The 20,845-nt window shown below is 42.1% G+C and overlaps 1 protein-coding gene across 4 annotated transcripts in view; it reads right to left on the bottom strand.

Moving 5' to 3' along the window:
- The window catches only part of pomt2 (protein-O-mannosyltransferase 2), a 230,678-nt gene that overhangs the window by 143,215 nt on the left and 66,618 nt on the right, over nt 1-20,845 (bottom strand). For all 4 annotated transcript variants that reach the window (XM_043701478.1, XM_043701476.1, XM_043701477.1 and 1 more), the window contains exons 7-12: nt 17,414-17,520; nt 12,303-12,385; nt 6,646-6,755; nt 5,857-5,923; nt 4,012-4,066; nt 3,845-3,923 (exon numbers count right to left, since the gene is read on the bottom strand). In XM_043701478.1, coding sequence (XP_043557413.1) covers nt 3,845-3,923; nt 4,012-4,066; nt 5,857-5,923; nt 6,646-6,755; nt 12,303-12,385; nt 17,414-17,520 — 501 coding nt within the window. The remainder of the gene's footprint in view (nt 1-3,844; nt 3,924-4,011; nt 4,067-5,856; nt 5,924-6,645; nt 6,756-12,302; nt 12,386-17,413; nt 17,521-20,845) is intronic.

Genomic DNA, 20,845 nt, shown 5'->3' with positions numbered 1-20,845 from the left:
ACACTCTGGCAGTAGGAAACATATTTCCACTGATGGGTGAGTGCCGAACCAGAGGACACAGCTTAAAAATACGGGGTAGACCATTTAGAACAGAGCTCAGGAGAAACTTCTTCACCCAGAGAGTGGTGGCTGTGTGGAATGCTCTGCCCCAGAGGGCAGTGGAGGCCGAGTCTCTGGATTCATTTAAGAAAGTGTTGGATAGAGCTCTCAAAGATCGTGGAATCAAGGGTTATGGGGATAAGGCAGGAACAGGATACTGATTAGGAATGATCAGCCATGATCATATTGAATGGCGGTGCAGGCTCAAAGGGCTGAATGACCTACTCCTGCACCTATTGTCTATTGACACCCATCCAGAACAAAGGCTAACCACTGACATCATCGAAAACTGCAAACAGCTGGGTTTAGGAGACTTTGTAGAGACTGAGATTGATGCTTGGGTGAACTGCAACAATGGACATCGGAACAGAGACACTCACTGATGATCAGATAGTCAACGCAGTCACAAAAGAACAGGATTGTACGAATGGCATGGATAGTAATGAAAATCTGATACTGACACCACCTCCAGTCCCTGTTATTTTCTTCGGAAATAGTAACCAACCTCCACCTCAATGAATTCTTTTTACTGTACAGGTGCTGAAAAAGAGATCTGATTTGTAAAAAATGTCATGACTTTTTAAAGCAATACCCAGTGTTTGTACAAATTTTAGCAATTGAATGAAATAAAAACTCTAAACATGCTTTTTAAGGCAATTATGGGCAGCGCAGCTTCTTTAGTTTAAGGTCAAATCAATTAACCAAATAATCAATTATCTGAATGAAAACTTGCCTGTCGGATAATCAAGGTTCCTCTGTATACTTAACAGTGCGTCTCATGCAAGGAAAGCCCTGTGGAAGAGAGTTGGAATCACCTGCTCCTCCTAAGTACATTCTAATCACACATCTCGGTTGTACTTGGGGTTAGGGTTATAGTTCAGGATAAGGCGAAAGTGAGGATTGCAGATACTGGAGCTCAGAGTCTAGATTAGTGGTGCTGGAAAAGTACAGCAGGTCAGGCAGTATCCAAGGAACAGGAAAATTGACATTTCGGGCAAATGTTAGGGATGTTGTATCTCAAATATTTTAAGAAAAAAGAAATCCAATTTGCATGAGAATTGATCAACATTACCAAAATGGTCTTCCCAGACTGAGTGTGTGTTCAGTGAAACACTGGATGAGTTCTTCCATCCAGCTGCAATGAATGTCAAAGCGAGCTGGTATTCAGGTGAACAGGTGAGCAACTGAATGAGTAGATAGGTGAGATAGACAGAAGTATGGCCAAGTAGGGAATTGTGGGGGAAGCACATTTTGTTCGGGTTGAGAGTTGGCAATCAATCAGGTCAGGGGTCGTGGTCAAGTTAGATCAACAGTTGAATGGCAAGGAGAGCAGATAACCTCACGTACTAAAGCAGGTGGGAAATTAAGTTGCACTCGCAAAACTAAGAAATGTCCAAATGCATAGATGAATGGGCCAAACTTTTGCAGGTGAAGTTTACAATGGATAACTATGAGGTTATTAATTTTGTTTGGAGGAATAGAAGGACAACTTACATTCTAAAAGGAGAGAATCAGAGTACTTTGGCGCAAAGGGATCCGACTGTCTGCAGGTTTGAGTCACAGAAAGCTAGTACGCAGGTACAGCAGGTAATAGAGCGAAATTGAATTTTGGCATTTATTACCAGAAGTACTTACAGAGTATAAAAGTAGTTAAGTGTTGTTGCAATTGTCCAAGGCAATGGCGCGACCACATTTGGAGGTTGCATACTGTTATAATCCCCTCGCTTGATGGATAACGTAATTACACGCTTCATTACATGAATACCAGTGATAAAAGGCTTGTCTCGTGAGTAAACTGAATAATTTAGACAGACTGTTTGTAAGAATAAGAGGAGATCTAATTGAGGTATCCAAGATGATGAAGGGGATTGATAAGAAAGGATGTGTCACTTTGTGGGGCAATCAAGAAGGAGAGGTTATAGTTTTAGGTAAAAGGGTGGCACATAGAAAACAAAGATTTAGAGGAATTACTTCTCAAAGATTTATGAATCTGTGGAATTTACTATCCTAGAATGCAGGAGATACCAGGACACTGAGTAAATTTGAGGATATAGACAGTTTTTAAAATTAGCAATAGGTTAAAAGGTTCTGCAGAACAGGAGAGGGTGAAAGGAGATCAGACATAATTGTATTAAATGACACCTCAGACTGTACGAGCTGAATTGTCTCCTCTGCTCCTAGTTCTAATGTTGTTTTGAATAATAGAAAATAAGGAATTGCCAGAAGAACTGAACATGTATTTTGCAACAACCTTCACCACAGACAAAAAAGTAACATCATAAATAGCTGTTCATCAGGAAATTGAACACAGGAAGAGACTAGGGTGAAGATAAAAAGATTAGTGAAGTCTTATGTAGGTCCCTTCCAGTTGAAAACAGGGCAAGTTATAATGGGGAACAAAGAGATGGCAGATCAATTAAATAGGAATATTGGTTCTTGCCTTCACAAAGGAAGCCACAAATAAAAGTCTCAACAATGTTGAAGAACTAAGAGTTGAGTGAGAGGGAAGAACTGAAGGAAATCAGTATTAGTAAGACAATAATGTTGCAGAAACTGATGGGATCAAGGGCTGATAAATCCCTAGGGCCTGATTAAAAGCAAAATCTAACTAGACTGATTCCTAAAATGGCAGGACTAACGTATGAACAGACACTGGACTGATTAGCATTGTATTCAATTGAGTTTGCAAGATGAATCTCTCAGAAACATATAAAATTCAAACAGGACAAGACAGGATAAATTCAGGAAGGATGTTTCCAATGACCAGGAGTCCAGAAATAGGAGTCACTGTCTAAGGAATCAGGGTGGGCCATTTAGACTGAGAAGAAGAGAAATTTCAATATCCAGTGAGTGTCAGCCTGTGGAATTATCTGCCACATGAAGCAATTGAGATAAAAGAATTGAATGTTTTCAAGGAGTTTTAGATGTTATTTTTAAGACAAAAAAGATCTAATTTTATGTCGAGAAACTAGGACCAAGGTACTGAGTTGGATAATCTACATGTTCATATTGAATGGCTGAACAGGCATGAGGTGCTGAATGGTGAACTTTTTATTTACTTGTGGAACATGGGTATTGCCTCTGATAAGGGCAACTCCTGCTTTTATTTTGTTTCCACGTTTCTATACTCAGATCTAATCAAGAGGGTTTGGGTAAGGCAGTCGAGTAGTTTAGATCAGCTATGCAGTTATCATCAGATAGTCAACTAGGTCTTATTCTGTATAAGACTTCCTACTTATTCAGGCATGTACCATGGGGCTGTACAAAGTCATTAGTTTGCCTCCTTGAAGTGCAGGTTGTGTGCGCTGGTTCTGCTGTTAATGAGGTGAGACAACATGTAATACCTGGATTATCTTGTCTCTTGCAAATCCTAAAAGCAGATCTCAACTTTCTCCTTTCAAAGTCAATCAGTCTGATGTCCAATTCATATAAACAAGACCTGGTTTTGTTACTGGAGGTTCCCATCAAGATAGTCATGCCCCATCATGCCCCATTCCCTGGATATTTCCTCACCTAATAAAAACAATCTCCTCTGATACAAAATTCCTCTGCTCTTAGCATTAAATATTTTAAAGCTCTGGGAAGATTTTTATTATTTATCCACCCACAATATTGTGGTCCCAGGTGGGCAAATTGTTTGCAGCATATTCCAACAACCCAGGGGTTTCCTTTTAAAAGTACTTGGATTTTCCAAACCCCAATTCTCCCTGAAGCCAAGCCAAGCCAATCCTTGAAGATCCCTTACTATTCCATATCCTGTGACCTGGAAATGTTTCTTTGTCAGTGGTGCCTCATGCTGGTGACTGTGCATATTCCGAGATGTTCTATCAATCAAAACACAAAAAAAAATTAGTCTGCAAAGGGACCTCATTATTATTATATTGAAAATCTGAAGTGACCTATTTCACTCACTCTTTGTGCTCAAGCTTGAAGACATCACCATGGCGAATATGTTGGGCAGTGTCACCTGTATTTGTGAAAGCCATCAGAATGGAGAATTCATCAAACAATTTGCTCTCTCTCAAAGATTACTTCAAAAACCAGTTATAATGCTGTTCAGAAGAGTCACACTGCGATGGAAATATTAACTCTTTCTCTCTCCACAAATGCTGCCAGACCTGTTGAATTTCTCCAACACTTGATTTGTATTTCAGATTTCCACCTTTGGCAGTATTTTGCATTTATTTGATACTACTACATATGCTTATGCTCACCGACATCCTCAGCTTTTAAGATTTAAGATAGCAAACATTTTTTTTAAGACTCCCTACAGTGTGGAAACAGGCCCTTCAACCCAACAAGTCCACACCGACCCTCCGAAAACCAACCCACCCTGACTAGTACACCTATCACCACAGGCAATTTGAGCATGGCCAATTCACCTAACCTGCACATCTTTGGACTGTGGGAGGAAACCGGAGCACCCGGAGGAAACCCACGCCGACACAGGGAGAATGGGCAAACTCCACACAGACAGTTGTCCGAGGCGGGAATTGAATGCAGGTCCCTGGCGCTGTGAGACAGCAGTGCTAATCACTGTGCCACAGTGTCGCCCCAAATATGAACACAGACAAGGGCTAATGCACAGATAAACATGATTCAAGGGCTCACCAAAAAATAGCAGAAGGAAGTCATTTGGCTAATCGAGCCAGCTCCAACATACAATATGATCACAGCTCTTTATCTATCTGAACAGCATACTTGGGCTCTCTCCTTATCTCCATTGACAACCTTAGCTTCTAGAAATCTATTTCTTGCTAAAACACATTCAGTGACTCTGCCTCTACAGCAGGCTGTGGTACAGAATTTCACAGATTCACTACCTTCCAAGGGAAGACATTTCCCGTGATCATTTGTTCTGGACTCCCCAACCAGGAAAACATTTGTGCATCAGTCTCTTCAGTCTCATTGAAATTTTATGTTTCAATAAGATGCCCTTGTCCTTCTAAACACCAGTGAAGAGAGATGTGCCAGCTGGGCCTGCATTCTCTAAAGATTCTAACAATGAGAGAATACTTACAAAATACTTAAAGGGATAAATCGCTATATTGGTTAGGGTATCCAGAACCATAATAAAGGGAAATGTCATTTCAGTCCAAGATTAGATTTTTCTTTATACAGAAGGATGTGTACTTTTGGAATTCTCTCCCACACAGGGCAATGGGAGCTCAGTCTATGAGTATGTTTATGGTAAAAGATAGATTTCTGATTATTAGTGGCACAGGGTTATGGGGACGGGATGAGTAACAGGCTTTGAAGTGCTTGATCCATCTTGATCAAACTGAATAGCGGGACAGCCTGTTCTTATGTTCCCATATTCCCGCTGACCCAATCTCTCCTCATACAACAAGCCTGACATCCCAGTAACCCTGTCTGGTGAACCTTCACTGCATTCCCTCTAATGGTGAGTAGGTCTTTTCTTAGGTAATTAATCCAAAACTGCATGCAAGACACTAGGTGCATTCTCACCAAGGTCCTGTACAGCTGCAGTAAGAATTCCTTGTTCATGTATTCAATCTGGTACTTATCATAGCTAAAAAAGAAAAACAATGGATCTGAATGAATGACAACATCAGAAACTTCTAAAAATCTGAACAGGGATGAACCTACATTCTCCTATCAAATCATCAGTTGCAATGTGCTTCAGCATGACAATCACAAATTCCTATCAACATGAAAAGAGTCATTTAACTATCACCAACTCCTTATACCTTACAAAAGTTTGAAAAGGACAAAGAAAAATTGAACAACACTGACCTGAGATGTGTTCAGGTTTCCTCACAATCCAAAGGTTGTTATTATCTTTGTGTAAATAGGCTGTCACCTGAAAAAAAGCAGAGAGTGACAAAACCTTATTGCATAAAACACTTATTTACATAACCATATACTGAATAGGAACAGAAGTAAGCCATTCAACCTAGTACACACTCTTGCGGGTGCCTGCTCATCACAAGCTGCCAATCTGAAAAAGACCCATCATGCAAACTCTGTTTTCTGCCAGCCAATCTTCTATTATCTCCAATACCATGATCTCCAACTTTAAGTTGTGATCTTCTTTGTGGAACTTCGTCAAATGTCTTCTGGAAATTCAAGTAGAGGGGCTCCCCTTTATCCACAGCATGTTGCTCTTCCAAAGAGCTCTAATACATTGATTAAGCATGATTGCCCTTTTAGAAAACCATGCTGATTCTTCCCAGCTTCCTTGGATTTTTCAAAGTGCCCAGTTATGACCTCCTTAAAGACCTCCCAAGGCAAACTAAATGGCTTATAGTTTCCCGTTTTTAAATAGAGGGATTTTATTTGCTAGTTTCCAGTTTGATAACATTTTTACAGAATCTAATGAATTTTGGAAAATTAATTCATCTTCTAGCTCATTAACCACATCTAAGATCCTTGGATGAAATCTACCAGAACTTGGATACTTAATCTCTAACTCCATCAGTTCACCCAGCAACACTTGCCGCGTCTTAAATGTTTTCTTCTTCACCCCTGATTTTCAGGTGTGGTTGGGAATTACCACATTATTGCGCTGTCAGTCCAACAAACCTGCTGCTGTCGCGCTCCAACTCCTTCTGGATATAGATGCCAGTGGGAATGCAGGTACCCACCTGCAGTCCGTACATTCTTTATTGTAATCACTGATCCATAAGCAATATCTGTAGCAAGAAAGAATTGCTGTCAGGAAGAGAACAAAATATCCAGAAAACACAGAGGGAGTAAAATGATGCCAGGAATATAGTGAGCATTAAACTCAGTGACAAAATCATAAAAAAGTCTTGGTAGCTCAAGGCAATACATGAGCTTGTCTATACCCAGGTGTTTAGATGTGCAATCAGGAAATATTTTTCAACAGTGTTGGAATAAAGAACTCTTCCCAAATAACAGTTGTCAGTACTGGAGTCTAGAATGTTAGAACTTTTAGATTAGATTACATACAGTGTGGAAACAGGCCCTTCGGCCCAACAAGTCCACACCGGCCCGCCGAAGCGTAACCCGCCCAGACCCATTCCCCTACATTTACCCCTGCCCCTAACACTACGGACAATTTAGCGTGGCCAATTCACCTAACCTGCACATTTTTAGACTGTGGGAGGAAACCAGAGCACCCGGAGGAAACCCACGTCGACACGGGGAGAATGTGCACACTCCACACAGTCAGTCGCCTGAGGCGGGAATTGAACCCAGGTCTCTGGCGCTGTGAGGCAACTGTGCCACCGTGCCGCCCATGGTGATAGAGACTGATTGCATTTTGCTCATATGATATATCAAAGGGGTTGAAATAAGCTTAGGATACATGGTGATACTACACTAAATGATGAACCAAGCTTGAGGGACTGAATGACCTATTCCTGCTCTTATGTAGAGCACAAGGAGAGAAAATGGAATGACTGCTTTCATCCTCCTCAATACAACAATGATAGCTGTGTTTACTTCTACCTCTGGCTGCCTTATGTAGAACACTGAGAAAGATTGATGCTTGGTACTTGAAGGTCCTCTACAAATCTATCAATCGGCTAGATTTTACACTTTCTAGTTGACAGGTTTCAACATGAGGAGACCATAAAAAATCCAGAGGGAGGCCTTCCTATTACACAAGATGACCTTGGGAATACACTGGCATGGACTGAGAACTGGTTAACAGACTGAAAACAGTGAGTAGGAACAAGTTAGTCATTTTCAGGTGGGCAAGTTTTCACCGGGGCAGTACCACAAGGAACAGTGCTAACCCAGCCGTTGACCATATATATCAATGATTTGGATGTGTGGATAAAATGTGACATTTCCAAGTCAGTGTGAAAAAGTTGCCTCTTGGGTCCCTTTTAAATCTTTCCCCTCTCACCTTAAACCCATGCCTTGAGTTGTGAACTCCCCTACTTTAGGGGCAAGACCTTTGCTATTTACCTTATCTATGCCCCTCATGATTTTCTTGATCTCAATAAGGTCACCCCCCAGCCTCTGTCACTCCAGTGAAAGAAGTTATAACATAGAAAAGTACAGCACAGAACAGGCCCTTTGGCCCATGATGCTGTGCCTAAGTTTAATCCTAATGTAAAATATAATAACTTATATTATTATAAGTTATAATAATATAACGCACCCCTCAACTCACTACTATCCATGTACACGTCCAGCAGTCGCTTAAATGTCCCTAATGATTCTGCTTCCACCACCACAGCTGGCAACGCATTCCATGCATTCACAACTCTCTGCGTAAAGAACATACCTCCGACATCTCCTTGATATCTTCCTCCTAATATCTTCAAACTATGACTCCTTGTACCAGTCAATCCTGCCTTGGGGAAAAGTCTCTGGCTACTGACTATCTATTCCACTCAGTTCCAGCCTATTCAGTCTCTTTTTAGGATTCAAATCCCCCAAACCCTGTAACATCTTCATAAATCTTCGCTGTATTCTTTCCAATTTAATAACATCCTTCTCATAGCAGGGTGACTAGAACTGTAAGCAGTACTCCAAAAGTGATCTCACCAATGTCCTGCACAACTGCAACATGACATCCCAACTCCTATACTCAATGCTCTGACTAATGAAGGGAAGCCTGCCAAACATCTCCTTCACCAACCTGTCCACCGGTGCTGCCACTTTCTAGGAACTATGCACCCGAACCCCTAGGTCTCCCAGTTTGAAAAACTTGACCCTAATCCTGCTCTTATTTCTTCTGAAACCTAAATTTTAGTAAAATTTGCTAGTTCTGTCCGTTATCATCAAAATGGTGCATTATCCATGGCAACACATTTAGAAAGGACCTGAAGGGCAACTCTTTCACACAAAGGTTGTGCTTATATGGAATGAGCTGCCAGATGAAGTGGTAGAGGCAAGAACAATTAGAATATTTAGAAGACATCTGGATAAGTACATGGAAAGGAATAGTGGTAGACATGATGGCACAGTGGTTAGCACTGCTGCCTCAGAGCGCCAGAGACCCGGATTCAATTCCCGCCTCGGGCGACTGACTGTGTGGACTTTGCACATTCTCCCCGTATTTGCGTGGGTTTCCTCCCACAATCCAAAAATGAGCAGGTTAGGTGAATTGGCCATGCTAAATTGCCTGTAGTGTGTTAGGTGAAGGGGTAAATGTAAAGGAATGGGTCTGGGTGGGTTGCTCTTCAGAGGGCCGGTGTGGACTTGTTGGGCCGAAGGACCTGTTTCCACAGTGTAAGTAATCTAATCTAATCTAAATATTTAGAGGGATGTAGGCCAGATGGCAAGTAAATGGGACTAGTATATCTTGGGAAACCTGATCAGAATAGACAAGTTAGGTCTAGGGGCCTGTTTCCATGCTGTATGACTCTATAGGATGTTAGTAAGAACATACATTTAATAAGTGAAGGTGAAATGCTTTGATAATATTTTTTTCCCCCACAAAGTGCGAGTACAACTTAGTTAATTTCAATCAAAATTAGGCTGATTCACAAAGAATGATCAGATTGAAAAATCCACTTTTTCTTAGAACACGTCACAGGGCAATATAATAGAAACAAATAAAACCATTAAAAGGATGAGACAGAGAAGCAGCATGCTCCCCGGTAATGCAGGTCTAGACCAAGGGCTCATTACTCAAGATTAAACCCTAAGATAATTAGAACTAAACAAACATCTCTATAGAGTTAATAAGTATTTAAATTTAATTAAGGGATGAGAAATCATAGATTAGCAAAACTAATTTGGGCTCTCAATGGCAGGGGCATAGAGGACAAATTAAAAACACAAGAGTTTGAGGACACTGTTTTAATCTTCCAAATCTCATTAGTTTCAGAGAAAGTTCAGTTATATTGGAAAATAGCTAACTAACTTACTTGTTTTTCATTTTTTCTGTGACAAAAGTTATTTGAAGTTTGAATTGGGAAAACATTGAAGGAGAATAAATAGGTCCAGGTAGGTAGAAATGCTGCTGTTAGCAAACTCCAGGCAGTTAGGGCACAGGTGAAGTCTCAGGCGATGGGGGCACAATGCTGTGGCCTCAGAAGAACCTTGAAAGCCATTAGTTCAGTCTGGCTGCAATTGGGGGAAGGAAGCTCTCAAGAAATATCTTCACAATGCAACTGAGAAGGACTGAATGTTATACAGAGAGCTCAAGTGAAGTTATCCTTTTGATAAAACCTAAAATTATTCAATATTTAAACTTGGGGGATCCTGGAAAATATAAATTTCAGAGATTAAACAATCAATACTGATTGCCTCAATGGAGAAACTTTGAAGGTATTTCAAAGCTAAATAAAGAATTGGAATCCCTTATAAAAGAGAATAAGTTGACCCACAATATTACTAACGCTTAAGTGGGATTTTTCTCGGCTGTATCAGCCCTGTATCAGACGCAGTTTGTCGGGTATTTGACCACAGTTTGTCTATTAACTTGTATTTACCTTCCACTGATCGCCAGTGTTAGTCTCAATTGTCATAGTATATATGTTTTCAATCATTATCTCATCTGTTCAGTGTACATATTTAGTCATTAGTTCTTACAGTTGATTTGTTCAAGTTTGTCTAAGCACTGTTGTGGTTCTGTTCGCCGAGCTGGGAATTTGTGTTGCAGACGTTTCGTCCTCTGTCTAGGTGACATCCTCAGTGCTTGGGAGCCTCCTGTGAAGCGCTTCTGTGATGTTTCCTCCGGCATTTATAGTGATTTGTATCTGCCGCTTCCGGTTGTCAGTTCCAGCTGTCCGCTGCAGTAGCCAGTATATTGGGTCCAGGTCGATGTGCTTATTGATTGAATCTGTGGATGAGTGCCATGCCTCTAGGAATTCCCTGGCTGTTCTCTGTTTGGCTCGTCCTATAATAGTAGTGTTGTCACAGTCGAATTCATGTTGCTTGTCATCCGTGTGTGTGGCCACTAAGGATAGCTGGTCATGTCATTTCGTGGCTAGTTGGTGTTCATGGATACAGATCGTTAGCTGTCTTCCTATTTGTCCTAAGTAGTGTTTTGTGCAGTCCTTGCAAAGGATTTTGTCCTCTACGTTGGTTTTGCTCATGCTGGGTATTGGGTCCTTCGTTCTGGTGAGTTGTTGTCTGAGTGTGGCTATTGGTTTGTGTGCTGTTATAAGTCCTAGTGGTCGCAGTAGTCTGGCTGTCAGTGCAGAAATGTTCTTGATGTATGGTAGTGTGGCTAGTCCTTTGGGTTGTGGCATGTCCTCATCCCGTTGTCTTTCCCTTAGGCATCTGTTGATGAAATTACGGGGGTATCCGTTTTTGGAGAATACATTGTAGAGGTAGTGTTCTTCCTCTTTTTGCAGTTCTGGTGTACTGCAGTGTGCTGTGGCCCTTTTGAACAGTGTCTTGATGCAACTTCGTTTGTGTGTGTTGGGGTGGTTGCTTTCATAGTTCAGGACTTGGTCTGTGTGAGATTTTCCTGTATACCTTTGTGGTGAATTCTCCGTTCGATGTTCTCTATACCATCACGTCTAGGAATGGGAGTTGATTGTCCTTTTCTTCCTCTCTAGTGAATCTGATTCTTCTGAGTGTGGCGTTGATGATCCGGTGCATGTTTTCTATTTCTGTGTCAGAGTCTGGGTCAGATATGTAGATGACACCTTTGTAATCATTATAAACACAGAAATAGAAAACACACACTGGATCATCAACGCCACACTCACAGGAATCCGATTCACTACAGCTGGAACTGACAACCGGAAGCAGCAGATACAAATCACTATAAATGACGGAGGAAACATCACAGAAGCGCTTCACAGGAGGCTCCCAAGCACTGAGGATGTCACCTAGACAGGGGACGAAACGTCTGCAACACAAATTCCCAGCTCGGCGAACAGAACCACAACAACGAGCACCCGAGCTACAAATCTTCACCCAAACTTTGTCTAAGCACTTTTTCTTCCGCACATTCTACTCTTTAAAAGATTATGGCACCATTTTTCTCATAACTGAGAACATAATTTAGTAATAAAAAAATCATAACATTTAGAATGTGAACTTTTTTACTATTCTGGGAGGCAGTGGCAACGTCACCACACTGGTCATCCAAGATCCCATATGATCTGGTGACCTGAGTTCACAGCAGATGGCGAGACTTGAATTCAACAAGTATCAGGCACCTCCTCCCAGTCCCCTCCAGCACAATGGTTCCCAATTCCTGCTTACAACTTTAACAACTTGTTCAGGATCTGTTGGAAAGTTACGAGCAGTTCTGTACTTGGCAGAAAACTCTTAGAATTTAAGGAATATAAACGTACGCTCTGGCATTGATGCATTGTGCAAATTGTTACCAATTAGACGAGACTGAAATGCAGAGCTGAAAAATCCATCACCAGGACCACTGTAACAAAAGAAAAGGACAAAAGGGCATGAGCTGCCAATATCAGCACTAATTTTATTATAGAACAAAATATTTTTCAAACATATTATTTCTTCATTTCTCAAGATGACCAAGGAGATCACCGTGATTGAACGCAACGCACCCATTCCCAACTTTATCATGATATAGAGATGCCGGTGCCAGATTCAGGTGGACAAAGTTTAAAAAATCACACAAAGTTATAGTCCAACACGTTTATTTGGAGGTACAAGCTGTTGGAGCGCTGCTCCTTAATCAGGTAACCAGGTAACCAGCTTTGATTCAGCAGGCCATAAATAAAAGAGCAACAAGAGAAAAATTCATAATGCACCTGAAACATTTACTCCATTTCTCTCTCCACAAACATGTCCAGCATTCTGTTTGTTTCATTGATGCAACACTGCAGACTTCAGAAAGTGGCAAAGCCTCCAGAGGATAGCCACCTGCCAAACTATTATTAAGAGGCTTCCAATCCACTATCCCTTTAATCTTCCTCAATCTCCTTATTTACAATAACCATTTATTCAGCTAAATGTTACCTCCACGATCAGAGCATTAATGCATCTAAACAAGCATATCTAGGTTGCTTTCTTAGTTATTTGAAAATGAGAAATCGTGTCAGAAGTATGGCTTTCCATTTCTTGAAGTACATCATTGGGGTAGGGCAAAGTGGTCATTACCAGGCACATTTTGAAGATGAAGAGATTTTGCTTAGATGCCCCCGTCACACAATGTAAGCTGGCAACATTAATGGTACAGAAGGCTGTCCTGAACATGTTATTCTACTGCTCTGACTGAAGTTTTGATTCAGTCTCAAAAGTAAACATTGACACCACAGCAAAGCAACAATAGTGGAGGTTAGTGTCACCATGTCAAGTCTAGATGAAGTATGCTGGAGCATTGACAAATTAGGTGTGTAATGCTGGAAAACGCTGACAATCACCTGATGAAGGAGCGTCGCTCCGAAAGCTAGTGAATTTCCAATTAAACCTGTTGGACTATAACCTGGTGTTGTGTGATTTTTAACTTTGGAAAAGTACAGCAGGTCAGGTAGCAAGCATCCGTCGAGCAGGAGAATCGACATTTCGGGAATAAGTCCTTCATCAGGAAGTTTGCATGTAAGCCTTAAATATTATGGGAAGGCAATGGCCTATTGGCATTATCGCCAGACTGTTAGTCCAGAGATCCAGGTAATGTCTGGTGCCCTGGGTTCAAATCCTGCCCCAGCAGATGGTGGAATTTGCATTCAGTCAAACTTTCAAATTAAAAGTCTAATGATGTTGATTGCCATAACAATCCATCTCATTTACTAATGTTCTTTAGACAGACGAACAGTCATTGTTGATGAAGGGCTTATGCTGGAAACATCAATTCTCTTGCTCCTCGGATGCTGCCTGACCTGCTGTGCTTTTCCAGTACCACACCTCGACTCTCATCTCCAGCATCTGCAGTCCTCACTTTCTCCGAACTGTCATCCTTTCTTGGTCTGGCCCACATAGGACTCCAGACCCATAATAACGTGGTTGCCTCTTAACAGCCCTCTGGGCAATTAGGGATGTTGGCCTAGCCAGCAGCGCCTTCATCCAGTGAATGAAATTAATTTCAACTTGAAAAATTTACAGACCCTATTCATGCTCCTCAATCTTCTACACTTTTCGATGTCCTTCTTCAAACTTCTCTGCTCCCCAACAAAAATTCATGCTGATCCAGCCTTTGATCACAGTTGAAATGCTCCATCCCAGGAAATATCCTGGTGAATCCTCCTTGCACCCCTCTAGTGTAGTCATATCCTTCTTAGAATGTGGTGACCAGAACTGCACACACTACTCCAGCTGTGGCCAAATTTCTGTGCACCTCCAACAGGACCCTCCTGCTCTTGTAATCTATGCCAAAACTGATAAAGGCAAGCTTCCGACATGTCTTAACTACTTAGCACCTTGCACCACCCCATATTTATCAGGGTTAAATTCTACCTGCTGCTGATCTGCCCAACTGAACAATCCGTTTATATCTTCATACAATTCCTCTTCCACATTCCTCCTCACTGTCAACCATATGGTCAATCTTTGTATCATCTACAAACTTGCTTATGATTTTTCCCACATTCTCATCTATATTAAAATAATAAGGGATCTAGCACTGGTCCATGTGGTATGCCACTGCACACCGGGCTCCAGTCTCACAGCCTTCTACCACTATCGTCTGTCCCTATCACTAGGTTAATTTTGGATCCATCTTGTCAAGTTACCCTGAATCTCAGTTACTTACACCTTGTCAAGGGCCTTGCTTAAATTCATATGAACTACATCACCTGTTCTACCTCATCCAAGCAATTGGTCACTGACTCAAATAAATTCCACAGATTTCATAGGCATGACCTCTGTCTGACACATTCACGCTGACCATCTCTGATCAAGCCTTGCCTCTCCAAACGGACAGTCATGTTTTCTTTCCTATTTTCTCCTATAGCTTCACAACCAGTGAGGTTAGACTCAGTAGTCTGCAGTTCTCTGGTCTCTCTCTACCATCCTGCTTGTAAAGTGGAACTACATTAGCTATCTTCCGGTCCTCTGGCAAGACCTTCCCTTTAACCCCTAGTCCAGGTCCCTTGATGTCCGCAAAAGCCTTGAACATAACCTATCTGGATCTGAGGATTTGTCCACTTATAAATCCAGCAAAACCTCCAATAGCTCCTCCTCACTTCTTATATCAGTTACGAGTGTATACTGCAAGGATCTGTTTTGGATCCACTGTTGCCATTTTTATAAAGGACCTGGATGAGGGCAGAGAAGGTCGAGTTAGTAAATTTGCGGATGACACTAGGGTAAATAGAGTTGTGGATAGTGACAAAGGATATTGCAGGTTAGAGAGAGACATAGATAAGCTGCAGAGCTGGGCTGAGAGATGACAAATGGAGTTTAATGTGGAAAGGTTTCAGATGATTCACTTTGGAAGGAGTAACAGGAATCCACATATTGGGCAAATGGCTAGATTCTTGGTAATGCAGATGAGCAGAGAGATAGAATATAGAACAATAAAGCGCACAACAGGTCCTTCGACCCTCGATGTTGTGCTGACCTGTGAACTAACCTGAGCCCATCACTCTACACTATCCCATCATTATCCTTGTGCTTATCCAAGGACTGCTTAAATGCCCCCAATTTTTACTGAGTTAACTACATTAGCAGGTAGGGCATTCCATGCCCTTAGCACTGAGTAAAGAACCTGCCTCAGACATGTGCTGGAAATGTGTTGCTGGAAAAGCGCAACAGGTCAGGCAGCATCCAGGGAACAGGAGAATCGACGTTTCGGGCATGAGCCCTGAAGAAGGGCTTAGGCCCGAAACGTCGATTCTCCTGTTCCCTGGATGCTGCCTGACCTGCTGCGCTTATCCAGCAACACATTTCCAGCTCTAATCTCCAGCATCTGCAGACCTCACTTTCTCCTGCCTCAGACATGTGTCTTAAATCTATCACCCCTCAATTTGCAGCTATGCCCCCTCGTACAAGCCGACATCATGATCCTAGGAAAAAGACTTTCACTGTCAACCCTATCTAATCCTCCGATCACCTTGTATGTCTCTATTAAATCTCCCCTTAACCTTCTTCTTTCCAATGAGAACAGGTTCAAGTCTCTCAGCCTTTCCTCATAAGACCATCCCTCCAGACCAGGCAACATCCTGGTAAATCTCCTCTTCACCTTTTCCAGTGCTTCCACATCCTTCCTGTAATGGGGCGACCAGAACAATATTCCAAGTGAGGCCCCACTAGCGTTTTGTACATCACGGCTCTAGAACTCAATCCCTCTACCAATGAAACCTAACACACCGTATGCCTTCTTAACAGCACTATCAACCTGGGTGGCAACTTTCAGGGATCTATGTACATGGACTCCAAGATCCCTCAGCACATCCACACTACCAAGAATCTTTCCATTGACCCAGTACTCTGCCTTCCTGTTAATCTTCCTAAAGTGAATCACCTCACATTTAGCTGCATTTAACTCCATTTGCCACCTCTCAGCCCAATTCTGCAGTTTATCCAAGTCCCCCTGCAGCATTCTTCCACACTCTCCACTATTCCATCGACTTTGGTGTCATCTGCAAACTTGATAATCTATCCATCCATGCCTGCAAATGACAAACAGCAGTGGTCTCAAAACAGATCCTTGCGGCACACCACTAGTAATCGGACTCCAGGCTTAATATTTTCCATAAACCACCACACGTTGTCTTCTTACAGAAAGCCAGTTTCTAATCCAAACTGCTAATTCACCCTCAATTCCATGCCTCTGCATTTTCTCCAGCAGCCTACCCATGTGGACCCTTATCAAAGGCTTTACTGAAGTCCATGTACACCACGTCAACTGCCCTACCCACACCTACATGCTTGGTCACCTTCTCAAAAAACTCAATGAGATTTGTGTGATATGACCTGCCCTTGACAAAAACATGTTGACTATCTGAAATCAAATGGCTGCTTGCTGGATGATTATAAATCCTCTCTTATAATCCTTTTCAAAACTTTTCCTACAACAGATGTAAGGCTCACTAGTCTATAATTACCTGCTGCCCTTCTTAAAAAAGGGCATACATTTGCAATCCTCCAGTCCTCTGGTACTAAACCTGTAGACAATGATGACTCAAAGATCAAGACCAAAGGCTCCGCCATCTCCTTCCTAGCTTCAGAGACAATCCTTCTATAATTCTCATCCGGTCCAGGGAGCTTACCTACTTTCACACCTTCTAGAATTGATAACACCTCCTCCTTACTAACCTCAATCCTTTCTAGTCTAATAACCCATATTTCAGTCTTCTCCTCTACAATATTCTCCTTATCCTGAGTGAAAACAGATGAGAAATATTTGTTTTGTGCCTCTCCGATCTCCACAGGATCCACACACAATTTCCCACTTCTATCTTTGAGAGAATATCAGGAAAATTCTTCCAAAAGGGTTTTTCTCAAACAGAAGCATCCAACCTGTCAAACAGAATTCAAGTTAGCAACTCACCTTTTGTTCAAAATTATGAAGTGAATCCCAAACAATGCTGTGTAGAACACAAGAGGAAGGAGGATGAGACACAAAACTCGTGCCAGCAAGTGTTTCCCAAATTCAACCTGCAACAATAAAGTATGTATCAGTCAAAGGAAAAACTGCCTTTTAGCTTTGTAACAGATGGTAAAGTCACCATAGTCCCAGAAAACTATTGGGCTGCTCTATCAGAATGAAGAGTAGGGGCAGGTTTAACCTGAAGGTCACCATACCCAGGCAAGGGAAGAGGCTGTGAAGGGGCAATAGGATTAGGGTTCTGTCATCTTTATGGTGACCACAATCTGTGTGGGGATTGAACCTGTAATATTGGCATCACTCGAGATTGCAAACCAGCTATTCAGCCAACTGACCTGACAGTCCATAAACTATGTAACAAACACTCCACTTAACAACCAACATTTTACTCCCCTTTCATTCGACTCCTTTAGATCATATACACTCAATATTCATAAACTGAATCAGAAACTGCTGGAAAAACGTTTCAGGCCCAGTGAACTCATCTCTTATAGATGTTGTCGAGAGTGTGGTGCTGGAAAAACACAGCAGGTCAGGCAGCAACTGAGGAGCAGAAGTATCGACGTTCCGTCAAAGATCGCCCTGATGAAGGGCTAAGAACAGATATACTTAATTGTTCTGAACAAATGCACTCCCACCCCCAATCGTGGTCAAGCACTTTCTTGCGTATCCTGTTTAGTTCTAGTGTGTAACAGCTTTGTCAAATGTAAGGCTACAAACTCTCTCAGTATAGGGTTCTTCAGGTTCATCAGTAACTGTTTCATTCTGTTGGTAGGTTTGTGGGCTGCCAATGGTGCAAAGGGGTCAGAGTAGTCCGGTAGTCATCTCAGAGGTATCTTTCTATGTTAGTGTGGCTAGAGTTTCTGAGCGTGTTGTGTCTACTTGTTTGGATGAGTTGTTAAAGAATTGGCAGACTGTGTTTATCGGGTACCTGTTATTTTTGGAAATGCTGACTAAGTAGTTTTCTTCTGTCGCTTGTAGTTCCTGGGTGCTGTAGTGTAAATAATGCCCTGATGCAGTTCCATTTATGGGTGTTGGGATGATTGCTTCTGTAGTTAAGCATCTGGTCTGTGTGTGTTGCTTTCCTGTAGATGCTAATTTGCAGTTCTCCATGAACTGTTTGTTCCACTGTGACATCTACGAGGGGGAGTCTGTTGTTGTTTTCCTCCTCCTCTTGTGAAATTCATGTCAGTAAAGGATGTTGTTGATGAAGTTGGAGGTTTCATCTAATTTGTTCCGTTTTGTGATGATAAATGTGTCATCCATGTAGCGAACCCAAAGTTTGGGTTGGATCGTGGAGACGGCCGTTTGAGTCTCTGCATCACTGCTTTTGCTAAGAAGCCTGATATTGGTGATCCTTTGGGTGTTCTGCTGGTTTGTTTACTGCTCTTGTCCTTGAAGGTGGTGTGGGTAATGAGGCACAGGTCTACTAGCTTGAGGGTGTTGACCTTGCTGATGAGGTTGGTGTTGTCTGGTGTTTGTGTCCTTGTTTTGTCTAGTAGTGTGGTCAGTGTTTATTTACTGAGGCTGATGTTAATTGATGTGAACAGTTACATCAAAGGAGACCATTTTTCATCATCTTCTATTTTGGTAGCTTTGACGTTCAGGAATTCTTGGGTGGAGTGGCCAATATCAGGCTTCTTAGCTTCTTAGCAAAAGCAGTGATGCAGAGACTCAAACGGCCGTCTCCACGATCCAACCCAAACTTTGGGTTCGCTACATGGATGACACATTTGTCATCACAAAACGGAACAAATTAGATGAAACCTCCAACAACAGACTCCCCCTCGTGGATGTCACAGTGGAACAAACAGTTCATGGAGAACTGCAAATTAGCATCTACAGGAAAGCAACACACACAGACCAGATGCTTAACTACAGAAGCAATCATCCCAACACCCATAAATGGAACTGCATCAGGGCATTATTTACACTACAGCACCCAGGAACTACAAGCGACAGAAGAAAACTACTTAGTCAGCATTTCCAAAAATAACAGGTACCCGATTAGGTATTTCAGTTTTCAGTGAAGTTCCTTTGCAAGTCTATATGTCAATATGCCAGGGAATGAGACTACGGGTCTGAGTTTGTGAACCGTAGGTAATCCGTAGAAATGAGGTGTGTTGGATCCATCAGGTTTCATTTTTTTGGATTTCTGTCTTGTTAATTTGGCCTGATTTATGAAGCTTCTTCAATGTAGCTGTGATACGGTTTTCTAGCTGTGGTGTCACGTCTATCACCTGTTGGTAGGGGTTGGCGGCTTTTGCCTGAAACATCAATTCTCTTGCTCCTCGGATGCTGCCTGACCTGCTATGTTTTTCCAGCACCACACTCTCGACTCTGATCTCCAGCATCTGCAGTCCTCACTTTCTTATAGATGCTGCCAAACCAACTGTGTTTTTCCAGCAATTTCTGATTTTGTTTGATTTCCTACATTTGCACTTCTTTGGGTATTTTCCCCTCCTCAGCATTCATGACCATATCTCTGCACCACACAAAAATCACAAAACTTTATCTCCTTCATGCCCTGTGATGGAACAGCAAAATCATGTTCAATTCAACCAACTTAAGACCTTGTACATTCAATTATCATACTGCCAACCTACCCCTCATGATTGGGTGGATAGAGATAAGCTTTTTCCCAGGGTGAAGGGTTCAATCACAAGAGGTCACACTTTTAAGTGAGAAGTGGAAAGTTTAAGGGGGATACACACAGCAAGTACTTCATACAGAGGGTGGAGGGCGTTTGGAATGCGTTACCAGCAGAGGTGGTAGAGGTAGGCACGGTAGATTCATTTAATATGCGTCTGGACAGATGCAGGAGTAGGTGGAGCAGAAGGATAAAGATGCTTAGGACTTGACTGACAGGTTTAGACAGTACATTTGGATCGGCTCAGGCTTGAAGGGTTGAAGGGTCTGTTCCTGGGCTGTAAATTTTCTTTGTTCTGTGTGCAACAATTGTAGCTCACCATTTCTCAAGTCAAACTCCTACATTCTCACCATTGCAGAAGGTATTTCTTTTGAGTCAGACAGATTCCAGCTGTCTATAAGCTCCAAATAGGTCTGAGGTATGGAAACTGCTCCAACAACTGGTAACAACTCCTCTATCCTTGAGCTACAGTCTATTAGGAATCGTAGTACCATCAATACAGCTATGCTCAATGCTGCACTGTGTTGCTGGAAAAGCGCAGCAGGTCAGGCAGCATCCAGGGAACAGGAGAATCGACGTTTCGGGCATAAGCCCTTCTTCAGGAATGAGGAAAGTTTGTCCAGCAGGCTAAGATAAAAGGGGTTTTATCTTAGCCTGCTGGACAAACGTTCCTCATTCCTGAAGAAGGGCTTATGCCCGAAACGTCGATTCTCCTGTTCCCTGGA

The sequence above is a fragment of the Chiloscyllium plagiosum genome, chromosome 12 (assembly GCF_004010195.1).
Source record: "Chiloscyllium plagiosum isolate BGI_BamShark_2017 chromosome 12, ASM401019v2, whole genome shotgun sequence".
Lineage (NCBI taxonomy): Eukaryota > Metazoa > Chordata > Chondrichthyes > Orectolobiformes > Hemiscylliidae > Chiloscyllium > Chiloscyllium plagiosum.
The sequence above is the reverse complement of the archived record's forward strand: the minus strand, read 5'-3'. Positions and strand labels throughout refer to the sequence as shown.